The sequence below is a fragment of the Erinaceus europaeus genome, chromosome 23, assembly GCF_950295315.1.
Source record: "Erinaceus europaeus chromosome 23, mEriEur2.1, whole genome shotgun sequence".
Classification (NCBI taxonomy): Eukaryota; Metazoa; Chordata; class Mammalia; order Eulipotyphla; family Erinaceidae; genus Erinaceus; species Erinaceus europaeus.
In genome coordinates this window covers 14149020-14168786 of record NC_080184.1, presented here as the reverse complement: position 1 = coordinate 14168786, position 19767 = coordinate 14149020, and the positions used below count along the sequence as shown (strand labels likewise).

Sequence of the window (19767 nt, the reverse complement as noted above, 5' to 3'; positions counted from 1 at the left end):
AGCCCTGCTTCACCACTCGCAAAGCTTTCCCCCTGCAGGTGGGGACCAGGGACTCGAACCCGGGTCCTTGTGCCTGGTGACACGTGCACTCAGCCATGTGCGCCATCATCTGGCCCCATGGTGGACCTTCAATTGATTGATTGATTGATTGGAAGGGGCAGTAAAAACAGATGCCAAGCACTTCTGGGGAGCCACAGTGGGGCAAGGACGCCCTGAAGGCAGGAAACGGGGTGCAGGAAATCAGACTGGGGAGGTCTCTGAACGAAGGGTGACCTCCTCCACCTCCCCTCCCCTGTGTGTGGAATTGGGACTCCGGAAGGCTGGGGTCTTGAGGGGGGGGGGTCCGGAATGGGATCTGGGTGTGGGGGTGCAGGGGGCTCACCGCATGCCCAGCGAGTCCTGCCCCACCGGCTCACGCCGGCCCTTGTGGACGGCACCCACATCCTTGCGCAGGGAGAAGCCCTCGGGGAACCACAGCGTGCTGTGCTCCCGCTTCCTCCGGGCCACCATCACCCCCAGGCCCAGGACCACCAGCAGGAAGACGCCGCCCGCCGCCAGCAGGGGCGGCAAGGACAGCCCAGGCTCGGGCGCCGGCTCCAGGGGCTCCCCTGTTAGAGGGCAGGTGTCCAGGGGGTGTCAGCCCCAGCCCACGACGCCTCAAAACCAGCCCCAATGCATGCAGCCCCAGGGAGCCCCCCAGAACCAGCTTGGCTGCATGGACTCCCAAGGCCAACACCTCCAGCCAACCTGGGCGCACATGCACATACCCAGGACAACCCCTCTCCCGGGGCTCCACCTCCCGTCCACCCGGCACCCCAGGGTGGGGCCCAGCCGCACCCCGAGCGTCCCGCAGAGGGTAGGGGAAGTCGAGGCGCTCCACCGCTGACAGGGCGCCCAGGTAGTCGGCCGCGCTCTGGGCGTCGGGGAAGCAGTGGTTGCTGCCGGGGGTCTGCAGGCAGAGCCGGTTGTCAATCTCCAGCATGACCACAGAGCTGGGGGGCCGGGGGAGGGTCTGATCAGCACCGGCGGGGGCGGGGGCGGGGGCGGGGGCGGCTCCAACCCATCCCTGCGGCCCCCCACCTGGCCTCCAGTCCCCGCAGGCACCCACAAAACCAGCCTCAGTCTCCAGTCCCAGTGTGCGCCCCCAAACCCCAGGGGCCCCCCAAATGGTCCCGTCCCCTACAACCCCAGGGGCCCCCACCCTGACCCCATGCACCCCTAGGGTCCCCCCCACCCAGATGCCTTCACCCCCAGGCCCCCCACACTGACCCCCTGCACACCCAGGGTCCCCCACCCTGACCCCTGCAACCCCCACCCTGACCCCATGCACCCCTAGGGCCGCCCACCCTGACCCCTGTACCCCCAGGCTCCCCACACTGATCCCAGGCTCCCCACCCTGACCCCTGCAACCCCCACCCTGACCCCATGCACCCCCAGGGCTGCCCACCCTGACCCCTATAGCCCCAGGCTCCCCACACTGACCCCTGCAACACTCACACTGACCCCATGCACCCCCAGGGTCCCCCCACCCTGACCCCTGTGGCCCCCACCCTGACGCCTGCACCCCAGGCCCCCACACTGACCCCTGCACCCCCCACCCTGACCCCTGCACCCCCCACCCTGACCCCCGCACCCCCCACCCTGACCCCTGCACCCCCCACCCTGACTCCCGCACCCCAGGCCCCCCACCCCGACCCCCGCGCCCCGCTCACCCGATGACCTCGGGGGCGGGCTGGGGGCCCAGCTCGCGGCGCGGGCGGGCGGGGGGCGGCCCCGGGGGCGCGGGCGGCCGGTGGAAGGGGAAGACCATGGCGCGGCCCCGCTCGTCCCGGCGGAAGCGCAGCGCGGTGCGGAGCAGGCGGCTGAGGCGCTGCAGGAAGCGGGCGGCGGCGCGCAGCAGGTCGGCGGGCGGCAGCAGCACCGTGAGCACCAGCACCCCGCGCGCCCGCAGCGCCGGCACCGCCGCCGCGCAGTCCAGCCCGTCCCAGCCGCACGCCGCGGAGTTGCAGCCCTGGTCGCAGCGGCCGTCGGCGAAGTGGTCGGCGCAGTACTGCTCGTACACCGGGCTGCAGGGGCGGGTGAGGGGCGCGGGGCGGCTCAGGGGCGCGGGGGGCGGGTGAGGGGCGCGGGGGGCAGGTAAGGGGCTCGGAGGGCGGGTGAAGGGCTCGGGGGACAGGTGAGGGGCGCGGGGGGCGGGTGAGGGGCTCGGGGGGCGGGTGAAGGACTCGGGGGACAGGTGAAGGGCTCGGGGGACAGATGAGGGGCGCGGGGGACAGGTGAGGGGCGCGGGGGGCAGGTGAGGGGCGCGGGGGGCAGGTAAGGGGCTCGGAGGGCAGGTGAAGGACTCGGGGGACAGGTGAGGGGCGCGGGAAGCAGGTGAGGGGCGCGGGGGACGGGTGAGGGGCTCGGAGGGCAGGTGAAGGGCTTGGGGGACCGGTGAAGGGCTCGGGGGACAGGTGAGGGGCGCGGGAAGCAGGTGAGGGGCGCGGGAAGCAGGTGAGGGGCTCGGGGGGTGGGTAAGGGGCTCGGAGGGCAGGTGAAGGGCTTGGGGGACAGGTGAAGGGCTCGGGGGACAGGTGAGGGGCGCGGGAAGCAGGTGAGGGGCTCGGGGGGCGGGTGAGGGGCTCGGGGGGCAGGTGAGGGGCTCGGGAAGCAGGTGAGGGGCTCGGGGGGCGGGTGAGGGGCTCGGAGGGCAGGTGAAGGACTTGGGGGACAGGTGAAGGGCTCTGGGGACAGGTGAGGGGCGCGGGGGACAGGTGAGGGGCGGGGGGCAGGTGAGGGGCGCGGGGGGCAGGTAAGGGGCTCGGAGGGCAGGTGAAGGACTCGGGGGACAGGTGAGGGGCGCGGGAAGCAGGTGAGGGGCGCGGGAAGCAGGTGAGGGGCTCGGGGGACGGGTGAGGGGCTCGGAGGGCAGGTGAAGGGCTTGGGGGACAGGTGAAGGGCTCGGGGGACAGGTGAGGGGCGCGGGAAGCAGGTGAGGGGCTCGGGGGACGGGTGAGGGGCTCGGAGGGCAGGTGAAGGGCTTGGGGGACAGGTGAAGGGCTCGGGGGACAGGTGAGGGGCGCGGGAAGCAGGTGAGGGGCGCGGGAAGCAGGTGAGGGGCGCGGGAAGCAGGTGAGGGGCTCGGGGGGTGGGTAAGGGGCTCGGAGGGCAGGTGAAGGGCTTGGGGGACAGGTGAAGGGCTCGGGGGACAGGTGAGGGGCGCGGGAAGCAGGTGAGGGGCTCGGGGGGCGGGTAAAGGGCTCGGAGGGCAGGTGAAGGGCTTGGGGGACAGGTGAAGGGCTCGGGGGACAGGTGAGGGGCGCGGGAAGCAGGTGAGGGGCGCGGGGGGCAGGTGAGGGGCTGGGGGGGCGGGTGAGGGGTTCGGGGGACAGGTGAAGGGCTCGGAGGGCAGGTGAGGGGTTCGGGGGACAGGTGAGGGGCACGGGGACGGGTGAGCGGTGCGGGGGCCAGGTGAGGGTCGGGGGAAGCAGGGGAGGGGTGCTGGGTGCAGGTGAGGGACTGGGGGCCAGGTGAGGGCGCGGTGGGCGGGTGAGGGGCGCGGGGGGCGGGTGAGGTGTTCGGGGGACATATGAGGGGTTTGAGGGACAGGTGTGGGACGCGGGGGGCGAGTGAGGGGTGCGGGAGGTGGGTGAGGGGCACGGGGGGCGGGTGAGGAGCGGGGGGCAGGTGAGGGGCGCAGGAAGCAGGTGAGGGGCTCGGGGGTGGTGAGGGGTCCGGGGGGCAGTTGAGGGACGTGGGAAGCAGGTGAGGGGCGCGGGAAGCAGGTGAGGGGCTCAGGGGCAGGTGAGGGGTGCAGAAAGCAAGTGAGGGGTGCGGGAAGCAGGTGAGGGGCTCAGAGGCGGGTGAGGGGTTCGGGGGCGGGTGAGGGGTGCGGGGTCAGGTGAGGGGCGTGGGGGGCGGGTGAGGGGCGCGGGGGCAAGTGAGGGGCGCGGGGGCAGGTGAGGGGCACGGGGGCAGGTGAGGGGCACGGGGGGTCAGGTGAGGGGTGCTGGGGGCAGGTGAGGTGTGGGGATTCAGGTGAGGGACAGGGGGGCCAGTGGGTGGACTGCTGGTGAGGGGCACGGGGAGCAGGTCAAGGGTGCAAGGACAGGTGAGGGGCATGTGGGCAGGTCACGGGCATGGAGCTATGAGGGGGAGCAGGGGTGGTCAGGGGCATAGAGGCTGTCAGGGAGTGTAGGGCTGTCGGCGTGGGGTGGGGAGCACACAGGACACAGGGGCACAGGAGTTGGGTCAGGTGAGCGCAGGGGGCTGGTCGGGGGGTGCAGGGAGAGGGTCAGGGCATCCTCTTCCCAGACTGCCCTCAACATGGACAGATGGGTAGGGGATGATGGGGAGATGGTGAACCAAGGGGTGGATGGGTATTGGATGGATGGATGGATGGATGGATGGATGAATGGATGGATGGATGATGGATACTGAGTGGATGGACGGATGGGTGGGTAGATACTGGGTGGATGGAAGGATGGATGCTTCACTGGATGGATGGGTATTGGGTGGAGGTGTGGACAGGTAGATTGTTTAGTGGATGGATGGATGGATGGATGGGTACTGGGTGGGTGGGTGGGGACTGGGTGGGTACTGGGTGGATGGCTGGGTGGGTGGGTGGGCGGGGACTGGGAGAGCTCTGGGTGCTGGATGGTGAGTGGGGTCCTCACTTGCAGGCGGGCTCCCGGCCGCCCTCGTAGCAGTCGAAGTTGTCGTAGAGGCAGTCGGGGGAGTTGCAGGCGGGATCGCAGTGGCTGTTGTTGAAAAGCCGCCAGCAGCCCAGCGCCCGGCACTGGTGCCAGGGGTCGCCCACGCTGAGGGAGCAGTCCCCTCCGTCCCAGCCGCACGCGGGGCTGTTGCACTCTCGGTCGCAGCGCCCGTCCCCGCTCTTGGCCTGGCAGGAGGCCCTGGGGCACGGCTCCCCCTCCTCCCCCCCCGGGGACCCCGCTTCCTCCTGGGGGTCCGCCACCTCGCAGCGTGCCCCCGCCCAGCCCGGGGCGCAGACGCAGCGGGGAACGGGCCCCGGCAGGCAGGAGCCCCCGTGCAGGCAGGGCAGCCCCAAACAGTCTGAGTTGGGGGGCGCCCGCGGAGGGCGGCAGGCGGGCCCGGGCAGCCCTGGGGGGCAGATGCAGCGGGGGCCGCGGGCAGTCTGCTGGCAGGGGACCCCCACGGGGCACTGCAGCTCCTGGCAGGAGCGGGCCACCCGCTCGCAGCGGGGACCCCAGGCAGGCTGGCGTGTGGGGCGGAGAGAAAGGGACGGGAGAAGCAAACATGGGGGAGAGAGACACACAGAGAAAGGACCGTCAGAACCTGGCGAAGACGGAGCCTTCAAGCTCCTCCCCAAGCCCCCCCAGCATCATCGCCACCTGTCCAGGGGAGCCCCCCCCCCTCAAATTGCACATAAACCCCATGTCCAAGGCCGGGTGGTGGCGCACCTGGTTGAGCACACCTGTCACCAGGCACAAGGACCCAGGTTCAGGCCCCTGGTCCCCATCTGCAGGGCGGGAAGCTTCACGAGCGGTGAAGCAGGGCTGCAGGGGTCTCTGTCTCTCTCTCTCTCTCCCTCTCCTCTCTCAGTTTATCTGTTTCTATCCAGAATAAATCAACATAATTAAACACAACTCCCTTCTACCCACAATTAAACCCTCTTCTTTTCCCTTCCTTTATTCCTTCCTTCCTTTCTTTTTTTTTAATTTTTTAAAAATATTTTATTTTATTTATTTATTCCCTTTTGTTGTCCTTGTTATTTTATTGTGTAGTTATTATTATTGTTGTCGTCGTTGTTGGATAGGACAGAGAGACATGGAGAGAGGAGGGGAAGACAGAGAGGGGGAGAGAAAGACAGACACCTGCAGACCTGCTTCACTGCCTGGGAAGCGACTCCCCTGCAGGTGGGGAGCCGGGGTTCGAACCGGGATCCTTATGCCCGTCCTTGTGCTTTGCGCCACCTGCGCTTAACCCGCTGCGCTATAGCCCCACTCCCTTTTTTTTAAATTTTTTTATGAACTTTATTTATTTATTCCCTTTTGTTGCCCTTGTTGTTTTATTGTAGTTATTATCATTGTTGTTGTTGGCTAGGACAGAGAGACATGGAGAGAGGAGGGGAAGACAGAGAGGGGGAGAGACAGACAGACACCTGCAGACCTGCTTCACCGCCTGGGAAGCGACTCCCCTGCAGGTGGGGAGCCGGGGGCTCGAACCGGGATCCTTTCTTCCTTCCTTCCTTCCTTCCTTTCTTTCTTTCTTTCTTTCTTTCTTTCTTTCTTTCTCTTTCTCAACAGAGGAAGAGGGAAAGAGATAACAACACCAAATCTTCCTGCAATGTGATAGGGGCCAGGCTCGAACCTGGATCCCACACGTGACAAAGCAGTGCATACCCAAGTGAGCTATTTAGCCAGTTACTAATTGACTGCCTGCCTGATTGATTGATTGATTGATTGGTTGATTTTTGGAAAGAGAGAGACCCCAGCTCCTAAGTTCTCATGACCGTGGTGGGACCAGGCTCAAACTCTGTCGGCCAAGCTTTTCCCATGCCCTATGCCCTCTCCCTCCCACTGGCCTCCCAGAACTGCCGCCCCCTCCCCAAAAGGACTCGGGGAGAGGCGCCCCAACCTACCGGGACACAGTGGCAGAGAAAGACCAGGGAGCCCCCGGGCCCGGGGCTGGGGCGGCACTGCCCCCCGTGCTGGCATGGCATCGACTCACAGGGTGACAGGAGAGCCTGACATCGGGGACCTGGGGGCGGGAGGGGGCAGGGTGGTGGTGGGTCAGCCTCAGGCCAGGATGGGTAGGGGGAGCACCAACCCCCCCCCCCCCGTGTGCCCAGCTCACCCGTGAAGCCGGGGAGACAGAGGCAACGGAAGCCGCCGCCGCCGCCGCCGTCGGCCGCCTGCAGACAGTCTCGGGTGTGGGCGGCGTGGCACGCCCCTGGGCGACACTCGTTCAAGTCGGCCTCGCAGCGCTGGCCCGTGAAGCCCGGGGGGCAGCTGCAGCGGAAGCCCCCCACCAGGTCCACGCAGGTGCCGTTGTGCAGGCAGCGGGGGCCGGGGTCCAGGGGGGGCTCGGGGGCGCAGTCGTCTTCGTTGATCTCACACAGGACGCCTGGCGGGAGGTGGGGCGGGGGGCCGGTCAGAAAGGAAGCAGCTGTCACCATGCGTAAGGACCCAGGCCACCCCCCCAGTCGTACCCAGCACAGCCCCATCAGGGAAACCTCCTCCCTGCCCACAGTGCACATCAGCCCCGTTCTGGGGGTGCACCTGGTTCAGCGCACAAGGACCCGGGTTCAAGTCCCTGCCCCCCACCTGCAGGGAAGAAACATCACGAGCATTGAAGCAGGACTGCAGGGGTCTCTCTGTCTCTCCCCCCCCCTTTTGTTGTCCTTGTTGTTGTAGCCTTGTTGTGGTTATTATTGTTGTCTTAATGTCATTTTCCTTGTTGGATAGGACAGAGAGAAATGGAGAGAGGAGGGGAAGACAGAGAGGGGGAGAGAAAGACAGACACCTGCAGACCTGCTTCACCACCTGGGAAGCGACTCCCCTGCGGGTGGGGAGCCGGGGGCTCGAACCGGGATCCTTATGCCGGTCCTTGCGCTTTGCGCCACCTGCGCTTAACTCGCTGCACTACCACCCGACTCCCATCTTTATTTGTTTTTATTGGATAGAGAGAGCTAGAAATCGAGAAAGGGAGAGATGGAGAAGGAGAGAGAGAGACCCAGCCTTGCTCCACCACTCGGGAAGCTTCCCCCATGCAGGTAGGGGCCGGGGGCTTGAACCCTGGTCCTTGAGCATTGTAACATGTGCACCACCACCCGCGTTCCCCCACCTCTCTCTCTCTCCTCTCACCCCCTCGCCTCCAGGGTTGTCACTGGGGCTCGGTGCCCGCACTATGAATCCACTGCTCCTGGCAGCCATTTTTTTCCATGTTATTGGACAGGACAGAGAGAAATTGAGAGAGGAGGGGGAGATAGGGAAGGAGAGAGACAGAGACACCTGCAGCCCTGCTCCACCGCTCGTGAAGAATGAAAGAAAGGGAAAGAAATGGAGAAAGGAAGCAAGGGAGGAGGGAGTCGGGCGGTAGCGCAGCGGGTTAAGCGCAGGTGGCACAAAGCACAAGGACCGGCGTGAGGATCCCGGTTCGAGCCCCCGGCTCCCCACCCGCAGGGGAGTCGCTTCCCAGGCGGTGAAGCAGGTCTGCAGGTGTCTGTCTTTCTCTCCCCCTCTCTGTCTTCCCCTCCTCTCTCCGTGTCTCTCTGTCCTATCTAACAATGACATCAACAATAATAATAACTACAACAATAAAACAACAAGGGCAACAAAAGGGAATAAATAAATATTAAAAAAAAAACATCTTTTAAAAAAAAGAAGAGAAAAAAGAAAGAAAGGTTCCCCCCGCCCAGAGACACAGCCTGTCACCCCACCCACCCACCTCACCCCGTCCCACCATGTACCTTGCGTCCCCGGGGGGCAGGAGCAAAGGTAGTGGGCCACCAGGTCGATGCAGGACCCCCCGTTCTGGCAGGGCCGGGAGGCACACTCGTCCACGTCCTCCTCACAGCAGTCACCCGCGTAACCGGCAGGACACTGTGGGGGCAGGGGCATAGGTCGTGAGGCAGGGAGGCCCCCAGCCCGGGAGGCAGACAGACCACACCGGCACAGGCTGGAGAGGTGGCTGAGCGCCAGGCGCCCACCCTGCACACGGAAGGCCCTGGGTTTCGTCCCCCGGGCCCGCACAGAAGCAGAGAAGACACGACACGGCGCGGGGCTCACGATCTCTTACTCTCCTTGGCCTCTGGTCCGCTCTCCCGTGAGAAAATAAAATGAGGGAACGAGAGGGGTGGGCTGGGGAGACAGCTTAAAGGTGATGGCTGCCTGAGGCTCTCAGGTCGCAGGTTCCATCCCCAGCACCACCATCAGCCAGAGCTCAGCAGGGCTCTTGACTGTCTCTCTCTGTGTCTTGTCAGTCTCCCTAAATAAAATAAAATGTATTTTTTTAAAATCTTTTTAATATTTATTTTTTTTCCTTTTGTTGCCCTTGTTTTTTATTGTTGTTGGAGTTCTTATTGTTGTTGTTAATAAAATGTATTTTTAAAATTTTTATTTATTTACTTATATGTTCCCTTTTGTTGCCCTTGTTGTTTTATGGTTGTAGTTACTGTTGTTGTTACTGATGTCGTCATTGTTGGCTAGGACAGAGAGACATGGAGAGAGGAGGGGAAGACAGAGAGAAGGGGAGAGAAAGACAGACACCTGCAGACCTGCCTCACCGCCTGGGAAGCGACTCCCCTGCAGGTGGGGAGCCGGGGGCTCGAACCGGGATCCTTACGCCGGTCCTTGTGCTTTGTGCCACCTGCGCTTAACCCACTGGCTACCGCCCGACTCCCATAAAATGTTTTTTTTTTTTTAAATACATGGGCTGGGAAGACAGCCCAGTGATTCTTCAGAAAGACTCTATTAGCCTGAAGCTCTGAGGTCCCAGGTTCAATCCCTAGCACCATTAGCCAGAGCTCAGCAGGACTCTGTTAACTCACCCCACCCCCACCCCCAGCACTCCATATTAAAAACAAATAATAGGGGTCCAGGCGGCGGCGCACCTGGTTAAGTGCTCACATTACAGTGCTCAAAGACCCAGGTTCAAGCTTCCGGTCCCCACCTGCAGGGCGGGAAGCTTCACGAGCAGTGAAGCAGGGCTGCAGGTATCTCTCTGTCTCTCTATCTCCCCTTCCTCTCTCAATTTCTCTCTGTCTCTATCCAATCATAAGTAAATAAAAAATTAAAATAAATAAATAAATAATGGGGGTCAGGCGGTTGGGGGGGCGGGTGGTAGCACAGCAGGTTAAGCGCGGGTGGTGCAAAGCTCAAGGACCGGCGTAAGGATCCCGGTTCGAGCCCCCAGCTCCCCACCTGCAGGGGAGTCGCTTCCCAGGCGGTGAAGCAGGTCTGCAGGTGTCTGTCTTTCTCTCCCCACCTCTCTGTCTTCCCCTCCTCTCTCCATTTCTCTCTGCCCTATCCAACAACGACGACATCAATAACAACAACGACAAAAAAACAAGGGCAACCAAAGGGAAAATAAATAATTGAAAGATAATAATGGTAAAGTAAATAAAGAATTCAGGGGCTAGGTAGTGGTGTACCTGGCTAAGCGGACACACTGCAGTGCGCAAGGATGCTTAGCCATCACCACCCCCCCGTCCCCACCTGCAGGGGGAAGGCTTCTCGAGAGGGGAAGCAGGGCTGCAGGTGTCTCTCTCTGCCTCTCTCCCTCTCTCTCCCCCTTCCCTCTTGATTTCTGGCGGTCTCTATCCAATCAATACATAAAAGTGATTTTTAAAAATTTAATTAATAAGAAAAACAAAAAAATAAAATAAAAGGAGGAAGAGGAAAGAAAGGAAATGAAACAGAGAGAAAGAGAGAAACGGAACCCGTGAGGACACGTGCACCAGCTGTGATCTCGTAGCGGGACTCACAGGGACTGAGAGGGGACGGGGCCCAGTGTCCTATGCAGGGCGGGGATCCACCTCCCAGCAGGAACCCAGGCCCCGCCCGGTCCCCCTCACCTCACACACATAACGGCCCACGTAGCCCCGGCAGGTGCCTCCGTGCTGGCAGGGCTGGGAAGAGCAGGGGTCCAGCTCCAGCTCACAGCGGGCACCCGCCCTGCCCTCGGGGCACACGCAGAAGTGGGTGGTGTCCTTGTCCACACACTGCCCGCCGGCCTGGCACAGCTGGTCCAGCTGCAACCCTGCACAGAGGAGGGATGTTGGTGCATGCCCCCCAAAAAACTGGCAGGGACACACACACACACACACCTCCTTGCTGGTGTAACCACCATCCCTGCCTCTCCTGGGGACACTCAGCTGTCTGGCCCTGGCCCCCACGGACCCCACCTCACCCATCTGGGCCGCTGCTTCCCTGCAGGGCAGGCTCCGGGAGTCACACAGGCGGCCGCCCCAGCCCGGGGGGCACAGGCAAGAGTAGGAGGCTCCGTTCTGCACACAGCGACCCCCGTTCTGACAGGGTGTGTGTTTGCACCAGTCCACCGGCGTCTGCGGGAGAAACTCCGTCGGCACTGGTGTTTGGGGTGTGGGGTGGCTAGATACAGAACCCCTCAAGATTCCTTCCTCCCCTTGCAGGATCCTCATCTCGGAACCCCCAGATTCTCCCCACTAGAGTGCCCACCCCAGATACCCCACCCTCAGGGTCCTCCCACCCCCAGGAGCCTCTAGGGTCCCTTCCCATGGACCCCCAAACTTCTCCCCAGGGGGGTCTCTGGCAGGCCCCATCCCGGAACCCCCAGATTTCCTTCCTGTCTCCCAGAATTCTAGGCTGGCCACTATCCCAGAGCCCCCCACCCCATAATCTCCCAAGGGTCCTTAGCACAGATTCTCCCCCCCCCACCCAGAGCTCCTAATTCCCCCCAGGCACCCCCACCCCAGGTTACCCCCTCGGATCTTCACATCAGGGGTCCCAGGTTCCTCCCCACCCCCAGGACCCTCACTGTCAGACCCCTCATCCCAGGGTGCTGGGTAAACCCTGACCTCAAACTCCCCCCACCCAATCTCACAAGGGTCCTGGGTGGACTGGGACCCCAGACCCCCTCTCCTGCACACCTCATGTTTCTGCCACAGAGAACTCTCCCATTGGCCCAGCCATCCCCCAGAGCCTCCCCGCACCTGGCACTGGGTGCCCGTGAAGCCCTCGGGGCAGGTGCAGCGGAAGCCGGGGTGCAAGGCGCTGCAGACGCCCCCGTGCAGGCAGGGCCGAGACAGGCAGGGGTCCGCCTCGTGCTGGCAGTGTGCCCCGGTGTAGCCCGGCCGGCACAGGCAGGTGAAGGCGCCCACGCGGTCCACACAGGTGCCGCCGTGGAAGCAGGAGCTGCAGGACATGGGTGTCAGGCTGCGGGGCCCCCCCAAAGGCCACCAGGACCCTGCCCAGCCAGCTGGACCCCATCCATCCAACAAGGGCCCCGCCAATCATCGTAGGCCCTACCCACCTGTCACCTGCAAGACAGGCCCCGCCCATCCATCGCATGCCCCGCCCACTTGCCACAGGCCCCGCCCCTCCAGCCGCACCCTGCCCATCCAAGAAGAGCCCCGCCCACTCAGCATCCATGCTTACGCCCGCCTGTCCCCTCTCTCTTATTCAATCAAATAAAATATATTTTTTCAAAGTGCATGGGCTGGGGAGACAGCCCAGTGTATCAATAATGACAACAATAAAACAACAAGGGCAACAAAAGGGAATAAATATTTTTAAAAAAATGTACATGGGGGAGTCGGGCTGTAGCGCAGCGGGTTAAGCGCAGGTGGCGCTAAGCACAAGGACCGGCATAAGGACCCCAGTTCGAACCCCGGCTCCCCACCTGCAGGGGAGTCGCTTCACAGGCGGTGAAGCAGGTCTGCAGGTGTCTATCTTTCTCTCCTCCTCTCTGTCTTCCCCTCCTCTCTCCATTTCTCTCTGTCCTGTCCAACAACGACAACAACAGTAATAACTACAACAATAAAACAACAAAGGCAACAAAAGGGAATAAATAACAAATAAATACATAAATAAATAAATAAAAAGTACATGGGCTGGGGAGACAGCCCAGTGATTCTTCCTTCAGAAGGTCTCTCTTGCCTGAGGCTCTGAGGTCCCAGGTTCCATCCCCAGCACCACCAGCAGCCAGAACCTAGAACTGCCCCCCACGGGTCCCATGAATGTGGCAAGGCTCCGCCCACTCATCAAGGCCACGCCCACCTGCCAAGGCTCCGCCTGTCGCAGGCCCCGCCCTCAACGCTTCACAGACCACGCCCACCAAGGGCTCAACCTATCACGGGTCCCATCAATATTACAGGCTCCTCCCATTCAACGAGGCCCCGCCACCTGTCACAGGCCCCGCCCCTCAGAAGGGCCCATCAATGCTCCATAGGCCCCGCCCATTCAACAGGCCCCACCCATCCATTGTGGGACCCACCCATCTCAAGTTTCGACCACCTGTCACAAGCCCCGCCCATTGCAGGCTCCACACACGCCAAAGCCCCACCCACCAGGCAAGGCCCCGCCCACCAGCTCCAAGCCGCACCCAGCGTGTGGTCCCGCCCACTCCCACGGGCCCCGCCCACCATTAAAGGGCTCGCCCATTGAGACTCCTACCCACCTTGTGCAGACCCTGCTCACCCAAAGGTCCCTCCCACCTCAGGCGCCCCCCTTGCTGTCCATTCAAGGCCCCGCCCATCCATTCAGACCACGCCCATAATGCCCTGTCCCCACCCCACTTCAGGCCACACCCACATGCCACCACAGACCACGCCCACCCCTCAAGCCCCTACCCACTGAGCTGCACCTCCACACCATCCCTGCCGGCTCTGAGACCTCCCACCCCAGAAATTGCGACCCCCACAGACCCCCCCAACCAGCCCGCCTGCCCTGTCTCCCAGCAGCAACCTGCCAGGTACCTGGGCACTCACGTGAGAGCCCCCTCCCACCAGGTGGCCTTGAAGCATCGCAGCCCCGCGCCCAGGTCCCCCTCCCCGGGTGCCCCCCACCCCGGCGACCCCCACCTGGGGCTGCAGTCGGGCAGGTCCCGCTCACAGCGCAGGCCCCCCAGGCCGGGCGGGCAGGAGCAGGTGAAGGAGGCCACGTGGTCGGTGCAGGTGCCCGGGCCGCAGGGGCTGCTCAGACACTCGTCCACGTCCTGGGCGCAGCGCGGGCCCGCGAAGCCGGGCAGACAGGTGCAGGAGAAGGAGCCCACGCCGGCCCGGCAGGAGCCCCCATTCAGGCACGGGTCTGCGGGGACACACCTGGGCTCACCTGGCCGCCCCCAACCCCCAGGGCTGCAGAGCCGGGCGCAGGGTGGCCTCCTTAGAACAGCAGCATGGTTCTGCAAAGAGACTGGCGCCCGAGGCTCCAAAGTCCCAGGTTCAATCCCCTGCACCATCAGCCAGAGCTGAGCAGGGCTATGGGAAGGAAGGAAGGAAGGAAGGAAGGAAGGAAGGAAGGAAAAAAGAAAGAAAGAAAGAAAGAAAGAAAGAAAGAAAGAAAGAAAGAAAGAAAGAAAGGAAGGAAGGAAGAAAGAAAGAGAACGAAAGAGCTGGGCAGTAGCACAGCGGGTTAAGTGCATGTAGCACAAAGCATAAGGATACCGGTTCGAGCCCCTGGCTCCCCACCTGCAGGGGAGTCGCTTCCCAGGCGGTGAAGCAGGTCTGCAGGTGTCTGTCTTTCCCTCCCCCTCTCTGTCTTCCCCTCCTCTCTCCATTTCTCTCTGCCCTACCCAACAACGACAGCAATAACAACAACAATAATAATAACAACAATAAAAACAAGGACAACAAAAGGGAAAATAAATAAATATTAAAAATTATCCAAAAAAGAAAAGATTTAAAAAATAAAAATAACAGCAGGGATAGATAGCATAATGGTTCTGCAAAGAGACTCTCATGCCTGGGGCTCCAAAGTTCCAGGTTCAATCCCCCCACACCACTGTAAGCCAGAGTTCAGCAGTGCTCTGATAAATTAATAATAATAATAAATCTTTATAAATAAACATTCGTGGGGCCTGTTGGTGGCACACCTGGTTGAGCAAACACATTATAGTGCGCAAGGACCCGGGTTCAAGCCCCCCTGCTCCCCCCACATGCAGGCGAGAAGCTTCGTGAGTGGTGGAGCAGGGCTGCTGGTATCTCTGTGTCTCTCCTTCTCTGTCTCACTTTCTGCCTCTATCATTTTATATAGTTTAAATATCTAAATAAACAAGCAAACACACACATGAGGTCCTGAGTTTAATCTTTGACACGGAATGTTCTCTCTCTTTCTCTTCTTGAATCTTATTTATTGGATAGAGACAGAGAGAAATTGAGAGGGAAGGAGAGATAGAGAGGGAGAGAGACAGAGAGACATCTACAGCCCTGCTTCACCATTCGTGAAGTTTTCCCTCCTGCAGGTGGGGACCGGGGGCTTGAACCTGGATACCTGTGATGTGTAACGTGTGTACTCTACCAGGTGTGCTCCTGTTTGGCCCCCACCTCCCCCCCTGCATCCATCCATCTCTCTCTCCCTCCATCCATACCTCTCTCTCTTCCACTCCATCCATAATGCATCTCTCTCTCTCCCTCCATCTCTCTCCCTCCATCTCTCTCTCTCTCTCCCTCCATCTCTCTCTCTTTCTCATTCATGAATACAACTTCTTTTAAATCCTCTTCTGTGTGGCCTCAGACAGGGCTCCTCATCTCCCTGAGCACTCTGTTTCCAGGGTTCAAAACGGACCGAGCCCCACGATGAGGGAAAGGAGAGAAAACCCCCACGAGTTGGGCCAACTGCTCCCTAGGCCACCCCCCCCACCACCACCACCACGGCCAAGGCCCCAGCAGCGCCCCTGAACTCACTGGGGTCACAGTGGTCAACGTTCCTGTCGCAGGAGGGGCCGCTGTACCCCGAGTGGCAGGAGCAGCGGAAGCTCCCCGCCACGTTGTAGCAGACGCCGTGGGCACCGCAGGGAGAGGGCCTGGCACACTCATCCACATCCTGCTGGCATCTGGAGCCTGGGTGAGAGCCGTGGCAAGTAAGGTCAGCCAGAAAGAGAAGGATGGAGAAGGGGCAGTGTCACTCGCCGACAGAAGTGGAGAAGCAGTGACAGAAGCCAGACCTCCCACCTTCTGCTCCCCATAACGATCCTGGATCCACACTCCCAGAGGGATAAAGAACAGGGAAGTGGGGGTCAGGCGGGAGCGCAGCGGGTTAAGCGCAGGTGGCACAAAGCACAAGGACCTGTGTAAAGATCCCGGTTCGAGCCCCCTGGCTCCCCACCTGCAGGGGAGTCGCTTCCCAGGCGGTGAAGCAGGACTGCAGGTATCTGTCTGTCTCTCTCTCCCCCTCTGTCTTCCCTTCCTCTCTCCATTTCTCTCTGTCCTAGCCAACAACGACAATAACAACAACAATAATAACAACAGGGGTAACAAAAGGGAAAATAAATAAATAGTAAAAAAAATAGGGAAGCGGGGGGCCAGGCGGTGGGCACACCGGGGTAAGCGCATATAGTGCCAAGCGCAGGGACCGGCACAAGGATCCTGATTCGAGCCCCCGGCTCCCCACCTGCAGGGGAGTTGCTTCCCAGGCGGTGAAGCAGGTCTGCAGGTGTCTTTTTTTAATTTTCTTTTTTTTTTAATTTCTGTATTGGGGAATTAATGTTTTACATTCGACAGTGAATACAATAGTTTGTACATGCATCACATTTCTTAGTTTTCCATATAACAATACAACCCCCACTAGGTCCTCTGTCATCCTTCATGGACAGGTATCTATCTGTCTTTCTCTCCCCCTCTCTGTCTTCCCCTCCTCTCTCCATTTCTCTCTGTCCTATCCAACAATGACGACATCAATAACGACAACAACAATAAAAACACAACAAGGGCAACAAAAGGGAAAAATAAATAAATATTAAAAAATTAAAAATAAACGGGCATCTTCAGAAGGCCTTCTCCTAACTTCACCAGAGTTCCCTTGCTCCAGGGAGCCATTCCCGCAGCCCCCAGCCCCCTCCCAGAAGAAAGCAGACCCACCCCACCCTCCAGCCCCACACCCCCGAACCACCCTTGCGTGGTGCAGAATGCCGCACAGGTGAGGAGGTCAGGTGTGTTACCTTGCCAGCCTGGCGGGCAGGAGCAGACGGCCAGCTGACCGGGGCCGGACTCACAGTCACCCCCGTGTTCACAGGGGTTGGGGGTGCAGGGCGAGGCCAGTTCACACTGATGGCCTGGGGTGGGGGCGGGAAGGGAACAGAGGCAAAGGGACAGCGTCAGCGTCTGTGTTCATTCCTACCTGCGTCCCAGGCCTTGGGGCAGCCACCTGTCAAACTCCTTTTCTGTCTCTTTCCCCCAGAGCCCTGCTGAGCTCTGGCTGATGGTGGTGCTGGGGATGGAACTCGGGACCTCAGAGCCTCAGGCAGGAAAATTACTATTATTACTGTTATTATTATTATACCCAGAATCCCTGCTCAGCTCTGGCTGATGGTGGTGCTGGGGATGGAACCCGGGACCTCAGAGCCTCAGGCACGAAAATTACTATTATTACTGTTATTATTATTATACCCAGAATCCCTGCTGAGCTCTGGCTGATGGTGGTGCTGGGGATGGAACCCGGGACCTCAGAGCCTCAGGCAGGAAAATTACTATTATTACTGTTATTATTATTATACCCAGAATCCCTGCTGAGCTCTGGCTGATGGTGGTGCTGGGGATGGAACCCGGGACCTCAGAGCCTCAGGCAGGAAAATTACTATTATTACTGTTTTTTTTTTTTTTTTTTTTTTAAGAGGATGGAAAGGGAAGGCGGGGAAAGGAGAGGGAGGGGGAAAACTATTACTGTTATTATTATTATACCCAGAATCCCTGCTCAGCTCTGGCTGATGGTGGTGCTGGGGATGGAACCCGGGACCTCAGAGCCTCAGGCAGGAAAATTACTATTATTACTGTTATTATTATTATACCCAGAATCCCTGCTGAGCTCTGGCTGATGGTGGTGCTGGGGATGGAACCCGGGACCTCAGAGCCTCAGGCAGGAAAATTACTATTATTACTGTTATTATTATTATACCCAGAATCCTACTCAGCTCTGGCTGATGGTGGTGCTGGGGATGGAACCCGGGACCTCAGAGCCTCAGGCAGGAAAATTACTGTTATTACTGTTATTATTATTATACCCAGAATCCTACTCAGCTCTGGCTGGTGGTGCTGGGGATGGAACCTGGGACCTCAGAGCTTCAGGCAGGAGAGTCTGTTTGCAGAATTATTATTATTATTATTATTATTATTATTATTTACCCAGAGCCCTGCTGCACTCTGGCTGATGGTGGTGCTGGGGGTGGAACCTGGGGCCTCAGAGCCTCAGGCAGGAGAGTCTCTACAGAACTACTGTGCTCTCTCCCCAACTTTATTATCATTACTATTATTACTATTATTATTTCCCAGAGCCCTGCTGAGCTCTGGCTGCTGGTGGTGCTGGGGATGGAACCTGGGGCCTCAGAGCCTCAGGCAGGAGAGTCTCTACAGAACTACTGTGCTCTCTCCCCAACTTTATTATCATTACTATTATTACTATTACTATTGCTATTACTATTATTTCCCAGAGCTCTGGCTGCTGGTGGTGCTGGGGATTGAACCTGGGGCCTCAGGCTAAAGTCCTTTTGCAGAATCCCCATGCTGTGCCCCTCTTCCCACCCTCAAGCTCCGTTCCAGCAGAGGAGGGAGGGGAGAGGCCGGCGGGGAGGCTGAGGCGGGGAGGGGGGACACGCACCCTGGACGCCGGGCGGGCAGGAGCAGTGGAAGGCCGCCCCGTCGCTGGAGCAGGTACCGCCAGCCTGGCAGGGCTGGGAGTCGCAGGCGTCACGGCCGAGGCTCTGGCTGCACCGGGGCCCCGTCCAGCCAGGCTCACAGACACAGCGGAACCTGCACAGGGACAGGGCGGGCAGGTGGGCAGGGCTGGGGGCAGGACGGGCAGGGCCTGGGGCAGGTGGGCAGGGCTGGGGGCAGGACGGGCAGGGCCTGGGGCAGGATAGGCAGGGCCTGGGGCAGGACAGGGCAGGGCCTGGGGCAGGACAGGGCGGGCAGGTGGGCAGGGCTGGGGGCAGGACAGGGCAGGGCCTGGGGGCAGGACAGGCAGGGCCTGGGGCAGGACAGGGCAGGGCCTGGGGCAGGACAGGGCAGGGCCGGGGGCAGGATAGGCAGGGCCGGGGGCAGGACAGGCAGAGCCTGGGGCAGGACAGGGCAGGGCCTGGGGCAGGACTGGGCAGGGCCTGGGGCAGGATAGGCAGGGCCTGGGGCAGGACTGGGCAGGGCCTGGGGCAGGATAGGCAGGGCCTGGGGCAGGACAGGCAGAGCCTGGGGCAGGACAGGCAGGGCCTGGGGCAGGACAGGGCAGGGCCTGGGGCAGGACAGGGCAGGGCCTGGGGCAGGACAGGCAGAGCCTGGGGGCAGGACAGGGCAGGGCCTGGGGCAGGACAGGGCAGGGCCTGGGGCAGGATAGGCAGGGCCTGGGGCAGGACTGGGCAGGGCCTGGGGCAGGATAGGCAGGGCCTGGGGCAGGACAGGCAGAGCCTGGGGCAGGACAGGCAGGGCCTGGGGCAGGACAGGGCAGGGCCTGGGGCAGGACAGGGCAGGGCCTGGGGCAGGACAGGGCAGGGCCTGGGGCAGGACAGGGCAGGGCCTGGGGGCAGGACAGGCTGGGCTAGGGGGCAGGATGGGCCAGTGCCAGGGGCAGGGGGGATGTGGGGCCAGGGGCAGGGCACAGTCTCACCCTCCGGGAGCGTGGAGACAGAGGCCGTGGGCACAGGGCTCCTGGGTGCAGGGGTGGGTGGGGGGCAGGCAGAGCGGGGGCAGGGCGCCGGGTGGGCAGAGGCAGCGGAAGCCATTCTTGCCGTCCACGCAGGAAGCCCCCTCGCCGCAGGGGCTGGAGGCACACTCGCTGACCTCCACCCTGCAGAGGGGTCCTGGGGGGCAGGGGGCGGGTGCGGGGCAAACCTAGGGTCAGGGACAGCCAGGTCCCCTGGCAGCAAGGCTGGGACCCACCTCCCTCACCTGGCCCCCACCTCCATTCCCACCGCCTGTGAAGCGACTCCCCTGCAGGTGGGGAGCCGGGGGCTCGAACCGGGATCCTTACGCTGGTCCTTGCGCTTTGGGCCACCTGCGCTTAACCTGCTGTGCTACCGCCGACTCCCTATATATGTATTATTTTCATGAGAGAGCCTAGAGCCCTGCTGAGCTCTGCCTGATGGTAGCACTGGGAATTGAACCTGGGGCCTCAGAGCCTCAGG

General features: G+C 61.3%; 1 protein-coding gene across 1 annotated transcript in view; it reads right to left on the bottom strand.

The window, feature by feature from the left end:
* The window catches only part of NOTCH3 (notch receptor 3), a 57165-nt gene that overhangs the window by 13316 nt on the left and 24082 nt on the right, over positions 1–19767 (bottom strand). Inside the window, exons 13-27 of the mRNA XM_060182431.1 lie at positions 19251–19443; positions 18252–18403; positions 16600–16713; positions 15347–15502; positions 13526–13751; positions 11657–11858; positions 10876–11029; positions 10541–10725; positions 8435–8567; positions 6820–7089; positions 6605–6723; positions 4659–5218; positions 1713–2066; positions 838–992; positions 383–608 (exon numbers count right to left, since the gene is read on the bottom strand). Of these exons, the coding sequence (XP_060038414.1) occupies positions 383–608; positions 838–992; positions 1713–2066; positions 4659–5218; positions 6605–6723; positions 6820–7089; positions 8435–8567; positions 10541–10725; positions 10876–11029; positions 11657–11858; positions 13526–13751; positions 15347–15502; positions 16600–16713; positions 18252–18403; positions 19251–19443 (3199 nt within the window). The remainder of the gene's footprint in view (positions 1–382; positions 609–837; positions 993–1712; positions 2067–4658; positions 5219–6604; positions 6724–6819; positions 7090–8434; positions 8568–10540; positions 10726–10875; positions 11030–11656; positions 11859–13525; positions 13752–15346; positions 15503–16599; positions 16714–18251; positions 18404–19250; positions 19444–19767) is intronic.